General features: G+C 38.0%; 1 protein-coding gene across 1 annotated transcript; it reads left to right on the top strand.

The window, feature by feature from the left end:
• The first annotated feature begins 4158 nt into the window (after nt 1–4158).
• nkx6.2 (NK6 homeobox 2) lies at nt 4159–6781 on the top strand. The gene is made up of 3 exons (XM_058651708.1): nt 4159–5087; nt 5795–5967; nt 6227–6781. Exons 1-3 carry the CDS (start codon nt 4646–4648, stop codon nt 6473–6475), a joined length of 864 nt encoding a protein of 287 aa, XP_058507691.1. The 5' UTR covers nt 4159–4645; the 3' UTR covers nt 6476–6781.
• The last annotated feature ends 2150 nt before the right edge of the window (nt 6782–8931 follow it).

The following is an 8931-nucleotide window of genomic DNA, read 5'->3' as shown; positions in this document are numbered from 1 at the left end:
ACCAGTGTGTGATGTGTTGAGTCAGACACAGCAGAGCAGTGACCTCAGGAAGTCAATCTACTCACACACTCACACCAGGATGCTGTTGCAAGTTCCTCGTCCTTCTCCTTGATACAGGCTGCCACCTTGTGGTTTCACTGGATTCATACACCTGTAACATATGAAACAGGAGGTAATGTTTCAAGACAAGTCAAAATTCATTTTGAGAGAACACAACTCCTGTACAATTGTGGAATGACAATATGACTGAAGTTTTCTTTAAAAAACAAACAAAAAAACCCAAACAGATCAATCAACACAAACCACACTGACTACATCAATGACGACTGGAACAAAACAATTGTTTAAATCACTTCAAGTGTTTATTATTATTATTATTGCTATGATTAAGTCAAAACTGATAAAGAAACAAAGCATGGGGATGCAAAACAAATGTCACTGTCAATTTTGCACCAGAAATCATCTTTCATTGTGTTTTTAGAACCAAATTTATTTATTTATTTAGTTACTGCAAATCACATGATTTCATCAAAACTGAAGTATTATTTTCATCATGGTTGTGCTTGTCCATACAGAAGTACTACCAGCATGTCCCATTATGTGTTCAGGACTGTGTGGCTGTTTTGTGAATAGCCTGTAGAGGGGGCTATGACAGCACCACGGACAAACATGAGTGAGTGAAGGACAAACTTTAGGCGTAGTTTACATATATGTAAAAACATAAAACACAGGGGGTTTTCAAGAACAGTGCTTCCATTGTGGAACACAGAACTGCCCGTTCATTATGAATGACTGTATGAGAATAAGACATAAAGGCCTTAAACAAATATTAATTACTATGAATCTCTGAGTCATTGATGACCGTAAATCAAAAGATTTGAACAACGTAAAAAACTGTGAGTGTAACTTTTGAATCACATTAAATTCTTCAAAAACTGGAAGAAAGGGAAACTAGTAATGTAACCAAACTAGTTGTGTGGGCTGTGTGTAACAAGAAGAAAATAAAAAGAAACTATATGAAATAATTATAAAAGAGTAGGAGGGATTCTAAGCACCCTAGTTTGAAAAGATTTGATAATTTGGTGAGAGAGAAAATAAAGTAGCCTTTATTTAAAAAACTGGTTTCATTGGACAATCCATATATCCATACAAATAAATCAAAGTTTCATTTCTGTATAGAAGACTAGGGCCATATGTAAAAAAAAAATGAATGAAAGAAAGAAAACCAAAAATAAAGCAGCATGAACTCTGAGATTAAAGTCAAGACTTCTTTTTCTCAGAATTTTAACTTCAATCTTTTTACATGTGGCCCTGACACTCTTCCGTATTTGTGCCACTAGAGGGCGCCCCTGGACAAAGTATTCAGCTTCTTATTTTTTCTTCGAGCGCTTTAATTTACTTGCAGTCACAAGTTTAAAGACTCTCAGTCCATTGAGTGTTTAGAGACAAAAACAAAAAACAAAAAACGCATGGAGCGCATGGATAATTCAATTATTGCACACTGTGGGCGGATGAGCTGCTGAAAAAATGTCTGTTGCATTTTATATTAAAGTAAAAATGTGTGGGCCCATATTTTAGAGTCAATCACTTTTTTTTATTGTGTAAAAACGACATTTTTTTGTGTTTTTCTTACTGTATTCCTGTGCTTAAATCGCTGTGTGGGAAACGGTGAGCGCATGTGCTGTTGGCGCAGCTGACGCCGCAGATCCACTGACATCTGCGCATCTCCTCTGTCAATTCCCATGTGTGTCTTACACTCAGATAAGATTATCTTTAACGCTGTTTATTAACATTTTTTTGTCCCTTCAGTGGCAGCAGGACAAAAAACATGTGGTGTGCGCGCGCCAACAACCCATGACTGCAAAACTAACAAAAGAATATGTTGAATATAAATCAAGACGTGTCAGCAACAGGTTCACCACTATTTCACCAGACCTATTTACATATTCAAATCTATAATTATCAATTATTTGAAAAGTTCATATTTTGTTTATATATATATATAAGTTAAAACCATTCAATGTTCCCCTCTTTAACAAATCCGATTTTAAGAGTTTGAACTGTGAAATTAGTGGTAAATTTACGAGTTTAAAATTCACATAATTCATGATGTTAAATTGCGATTATGGTTTTAGGGTGACGGGCTGTTTGGCATCGCTCGTCTTTGGCTGGAGATGAAGTGGACAAAGTGCCAATCTTTCTGTAATTGATCTCACGCTGGGTCAGTGTCAGCCAGGCCCTGCTTTATTTAACTCAACGATCATTTATTTATTTATTTACTTTTGCAAAGAGCGGATCTCTCTGGCAAAGCTGCACAAAAGAACAGTGTTTTTTGCTTCTCCTATAGTGATCATTTTTAGAAAGACCTTAAAACAAGATAATGAAATCAGTATATATATCATCGGGGGGGAATATACGTGTGTAAATTAGAGAAAGAGGGACATTAACAGAATTAGAAAACGTGTGTACTGCATCCCTTCAACCTGGAGAGAAATACAGTCAAAATTGTGAATCACCTCGCGTTGAAAAACCTTTTAAAATCCACAATCTTTCCCCGGTGAGCAAATGGGCAGCAAGGTGCATTTGCTGAAGCCTTTCAAACGCTAACGTGCTCATATTTCACTCTTACAACCTTCTCACATCTCCATAAAATATTACAGCACTCAGAGTGATGACTGGAGCCTGCACGAGGCTTTTTCTCACACTATACTTTCACCCTAATAACGCACTTTGTCTCAAAATAAAAAAAATAAAATAAAATTAAAAGAATAAAAAAAGAAAAACATGGATTATTTCCCTCGTATAAAAATGCAGCCCTGTCCTTTAAAGACTGTGTAGCCTCTCTTCAATGATCCACTTCAATTTTATTTATTTATTTATTTATTTATTAACCCTTTTATTGCACTACATATAAATTAATTAAAAAAGGGAACAGTGAGGATGTTCAACAAGGTGAGGTTAAGTGAGTGAAATCATTATTATTTTAATTTTTTTATACGAAATTCAAAATTGGAAATCCCAAAACAAAATCTAAATCCAATCAAATATGTCACATAAAAACAAACAAGACACATGTCTAAATAGAGTTTCCCCGTGAATTGTGTCATATTCACTTCCATTATATATAAATAATAAATATACATTTTATACCGTTTAAATACACTCACGTCCTCCAGCAACAGCTTCTGACGTGTTAATGTCAATTCTTTGTCATATTATGTGGAAAACAATGATTTCCACAGTGGGAGACGCATCATTAACAGCATTAAAGGTCTTAATAGAGTGTGGCTGCGTGGTGCGTTCAGGGGACTCCTCCGATATCCATGACTGCCAGAGGCTAAAATGAGGCCTGGGACAACGTTCAATTGATTTTTAACAGACTCTCAACAGAGTTGTTTGGTAAATAACTGTGATGTGGGTATGGAGACGTCAGAGAGGAAAACACTATATCAACAATATTATGATAATAACATATTATTTCTGATGTAATTATCACATTGGTAATAATAATGGTAAACGTGAAATAAAGTTCTAATAATACCATGTGATTACTCAAGTTATATCCGTATAAATATTTAGTATTTAGTATTTAGTATAGTATTTAGTATAGTGAAAATGAATATAGTTTACCATCAGTGACATTTACATGAAAACTTTTGTGAATCAAAACTGATAATAAACATGTTATAAAGTTGAATATCACACATATATTTGTTATTGTTATTGCCATTAAATCATATAGTAGTATCATTATATTAAATAATGCAATGTAAAGCATTAACATCAGATACATGTATTAAAAGATTGCCCTATACTGTACATTAAAGTCACTTCATAGCAACCCTATTTTTATTTATTTATACATGTCTAGCTATAGATATGTGCTTCTATGTTGTTTTGTTTTCCCAAATATGAACGCAGTTAACTCTTTCAGGGAGAAAAATGTCATTAATAAATAAAGTAAAGTCAATGAAGCGCTTTAATCAAAGAGAAGACGTGTTTTTTCCGACAGTACGTGAAGACACCGCAGTTCCAGCGGAGGCGCACGTGTGAAGCAGCGGAGTTTGTGTCTCGTCCAATCAGCGACGCTGTCTCACTCGGCCTTGTCCAATGGGAATAGCGCGCGTGCAGGTGGCGGCGCTGTTATCAGCTGGTGCCGCCACAGTCTGAGCAGAGAGCGAGTCCATTTAACAAGCGGAGAAGCCGAGCTTTTAATGGTTCCCATCAAAACCACTAAAACATCATCACACTCACCGCGAGGATTCCTGTGGCGGACGCATGCGGCAGCGGCAGCGGCAACAGACTCCCAGCTGACACGGTCCGACCTCAACACACTGGAGGAGAGACATTTTGGGAGTTTGGCCAAGCTCTTTACTTCCCCAGAGAGAAGAAGTTCGCCTTTGCTCAAGTTTTCTTCTTCTTCTTCTTCTTCTTCTTCTTCCTCTTGTTCTTGTTCTTGTTCTTGTTCTTGTTCTTGTTCGTGTTCGTGTTGAGTCAGGATACTTGTTGTGGACAGAGCGACAGAAGTGGCCTGGCTCCTTAACATCACCAGTCCCGCTCTCTGTGCCTTTATCCCCCTCCCCGCACCGCAAACTTATTCCCCCCCTGTTTTCCTTGAAGCGACTTTGGTGTTTCATGTTGACAAATGTTAGCGGTCGGGCAAATGGACGCTAACCGGCAGAGTGCGTTCGTCCTGGGCAGCACCCCGCTGGCGGCGTTGCACAACATGACCGAGATGAAGACGTCGCTGTTCCCGTACGCGCTGCAGCAGAGCCCCGCGGGCTTCAAGGCGCAGCAGTTTTGCAGCCTCAACTCGCAGCTCCCCGGCAGCACCCCGCACGGAATAAGCGACATCCTCGGGAGACCCATCAACGCAGCGGGACAGCTGCTGTCCGGCTTCCCGAGAATAAACGGCCTGGCCACCACCGCAGCGGCCGCGGCCGCCGCAGCAGCAGCCGGAATGTACTTCAGCCCGGCGGTGTCGCGGTACCCGAAGCCTCTGGCTGAGCTGCCGGGGAGGGCGCCCATCTTCTGGCCCGGAGTGATGCAAGGTTCCCCCTGGAGGGACCCGCGAGTTCCCTGCCCCAGTGAGTCCCACTATTTGTTTGTTTGTTTGTTTGTTTGTTTGTTTGATTGATTATTGGCAACTTTGAATAGTTAGTTTATGGATTGTACAAAGTCAGAGCTCCTTGTTATTTATCTTTTATTTATTATTATTTTCTTTTATTGTTTATGTTCAGACATGATTCAGGCCTGTGAGAAACATGTCCACACAAAGCAGAACATTCCCATATCTTTTGCTGTAAACATAGAAAATATACATTCATACAAAGCATGTGACAATCAAATTATAGTTTTTATATATTTTATAAATTATTTATAATACTTTTATTAGTCTGTAAACAGCTCATTTTACACTGCTTGAGTTCAAAATGTTATCTAGTTTTACTTATAATTATAATATACGTATAATTATTTTTTATTTTATTATATCATTCTTGGTATTCTATTTATTATACTGAGCTCTGCTTTCTGAGAATTACTGGGATTTTTTCCTCATTATTGATAATGCATTATCATCACATGCATGACAACAACAACAAATTTAAACATAGTTAATATCAGCAAACACACATTGAACACTATTATTATTGTTATTATTATTATTATTATTTAATATTTGTGTCGCTGTGTTTTGAGTGTTTTATATATATAAAAAAAAAACAAATTGTTTTGACTTCCATCCTAAATAACAATTCCATCGTGTTGTTTTTGGGTTTGTTTTTTTTAACAGGCCAAGCAAACATCATGTTGGACAAGGACGGGAAAAAGAAACACTCCAGACCGACGTTTTCAGGGCAGCAGATATTTGCACTGGAAAAGACTTTCGAGCAAACGAAATACCTGGCCGGTCCAGAGAGAGCCCGCCTCGCCTACTCTTTAGGGATGACTGAGAGCCAAGTCAAGGTAAAAACCCATCATTATCATCATTATTATTGTTGTTGTTGTTATTATTATTTTACAACACTTTTGTGAAATCGGACTTTTTGACAGCATGCGCACGCCGTAGAAACAATGAGACACAATTAATTAAGTGTGTATAACCTTAAAAAAAAGAAATATACAGAATGTGTATACAGAATTGATGTGCTTTAGTTGGACACCTGCTCCAGTGTGGACCTGTTGAACGCGTGAATCACCGCTCTGTCTCCTCTCTCAACCACAGGTCTGGTTCCAGAACAGAAGAACCAAGTGGCGGAAGAGACACGCGGCGGAAATGGCCTCGGCCAAGAAGAAGCACGACTCCGAGACGGAGAAGATGAAGGAGAGCTCGGACAACGAGGAGGACGACGAGTACAACAAACCGCTGGACCCGAACTCGGACGACGAGAAAATCACGAGACTGTTGAAAAAGCACAAGGCCACGAACCTGGCGCTCATCAGCCCGTGCAGCAACAGCTCGGACACGTTGTGATGCCCACAGTGGGAGAGAGGGGATGGAGGGGAGGGTGTGGGATTCTAGGGCAAACGGGGTCCAAACAGACACTCATCGCACTCTTTCGGACCCCATTTCCACCTGACGTGACGAACATGCGTCTGTGGGCACCCACGACATGAACTCACACACACATACACACACACACACTCTGATCATGTTGTCAGTTATAAAAAAGAAAGAAAGAAAGAAAAGGACACAAAATGTCGGACTATATAAAAACCTGAGGACGGTTTTACGCATAGAAGTGGAGTTTTAACTACAACAACAACAACAACAACAACAACAACAACAACAACAACAACAGGTGTAAATGTAAACAAACTTCAATGTACAATCCGGATCAATGTTGGACTTTGTTTTTGTTTGGTTCCACAACTCCGTCACTTCACTTTCATTTTGTCACAGTTTAAAGTGAAGCTTTAATGTCTTTTTTGCGTTGTTTTGGGTTGTTTTTTGTTTGGCAGTGAGTTTGCATCAGAGCTGATTCAGCAGCAGCAGCAGCAGCCAACACTGATCCGGATCCCAGACGCATGTTTCAAAAAAAGAAGAAAAGAAAAGAATAAAAACACACACACACACACACACAGAGAGAGAGGGAGGAGAGGAGAGGAGAGGAGAGGCAGGTGTAAACGGGGCCTGTGATGCTTCTAAAGCTCAGATTAACCAGGGTATCCACTGTTCTACAAGGAGACAGAGACAGACAGAGAGATAGAGAGTAAAAAGTGGCGCAGGTTTGAGGTGAATGAATGATTTGTGATGTAGCCTAATGATGAGAAATGTACGTGAGATTGTATATATATTTTTTACTGAATAAGTTATGTTGTTTCCGCCTGCAGTGGAAACATGGCAGCCTTACTTTCTTTATTTCTTTCTTTCCCTCCGTTTTCCGCAGATCTGACGCGCTTATTCCCTCCAAGAAAAAAAGAATCCGCTATTATTTCCGCACAGTTCCCTTGTTTTATTATATTTTATTTTAGCCATCTTTTACTGTTTTCTTACACACACACACACACACAGACACACGTGTATAGACCTGTAAATAACGACTGTAAAGGAAACTCGCTTGTTTTAACGACATCCCAGCAGAAACACACACCTTTTACCCCCTTTTTTTTGCATTTTAATTTCAGAGAGATTATGTTTTTTTTTTTATCTTCACCTCATCACACTGCGGAACAGAAAACCACCATCGTTTATGTTGCAATTAAAAGAGTATTATTGCTTCCGGGGAAGGTTATAGGAAGAAAGGAAAAGAAAAAAACACTTTGTATTATGAATAAATTATTTAACAAGCAAATGATCTTTTTTCTTTTTTGGTTTTTATTGTGGGGGGGTTTGTTTGAATGTATGGGCTTAATATAAATTAAAGACAAATTCATGACTATCAATAACTGAATTTATTATTATCATTATTGAGAGAATGATTTAAACTCTGAAGAATTAACAAGAATATATCATAACAATTACAATACATTTTATTCTTATGACTATTGACTAACATCTTTATATTTGTATGTTCGTTTAAAGCATCAATAATAACAAAAATGATAATCTAATACAGATTAGTGTTTTTCTGGAAACTTTACGAATAAAAAACAAAACAAAAACAGGTCTTTCCTGAGAGACAAACGTCCACATTTTAATCTCATTACTATTTTTTTTTAGTAATTCACTCACTGGGTATGTATTATTTGTGCTCTGCTATTTTAAGTCCGGTGTCATTGCTCCAGCACAGAATCCATTAAAGTGGACGTGTGTGATAGGAGTGCGCCCCCTGTGTTTCTAACAGGCCACTGCACCTAACGTCAATCCACTGTGGGAATCATCCCTGCGCTCTGCCTGGATTCTGGATTGAGATTAACATAAAGTCATAAAGTCATGCACTTTGCTAGAAATCTTTAAACAAACCGAGCATGGAGTGAAGTGAAGACAGTTAGTGGCCACTTCCTGAAAATGCTACACTATGACGTATATAAATATGACTCTGTTTTAACCTTAGCATGTTATTATTTCAATTTTGAAATCATTGAAATTAAATGAATTTAAAGGTACTCTGAGACTCACTCTCAGGATGGATTACAGGAAGATACAATCTCTAATCTGAAGAGGACAGATAATTAATTATCTTGTGATGCTCTTACTTAAAAGTAATAAAAAGTAGTATTTTACATTTACAACATTATGATGGGCACAAGATCTTGGCAGAAAGTAAATAACGACACATATGGTGATAGAACTTTTATATTCTTCAATACTAATGTACAAGAAGTTCAATATATATCGATATAATGTTTGTGCATTCCACAAACACAACATGTATAAAATGAATCATTGTTTTTCATGTTTAATCCCAAATTTGTTTAGAATTTTCTGAGTTTAAAAACTACGAAAAAAAACCCCACAAATTAGGAGTCAGACATTTATCATGATGC

The sequence above is a fragment of the Solea solea genome, chromosome 15 (assembly GCF_958295425.1).
Source record: "Solea solea chromosome 15, fSolSol10.1, whole genome shotgun sequence".
In the NCBI taxonomy this organism is placed as follows: domain Eukaryota; kingdom Metazoa; phylum Chordata; class Actinopteri; order Pleuronectiformes; family Soleidae; genus Solea; species Solea solea.
This window is presented reverse-complemented; position numbering and strand designations above follow the sequence as displayed.

Bases quoted from the DNA above. Each gene is read 5' to 3' on its own strand.
- nkx6.2 (XM_058651708.1), top strand. From the start codon at position 4,646: ATGTTAGCGGTCGGGCAAATGGACGCTAACCGGCAGAGTGCGTTCGTC. The intron at 5,088-5,794 runs GTGAGTCCCACT...TTTTTTTAACAG, and splicing joins CCCGCGAGTTCCCTGCCCCA to GCCAAGCAAACATCATGTTG. The intron at 5,968-6,226 runs GTAAAAACCCAT...TCTCAACCACAG, and splicing joins TGACTGAGAGCCAAGTCAAG to GTCTGGTTCCAGAACAGAAG.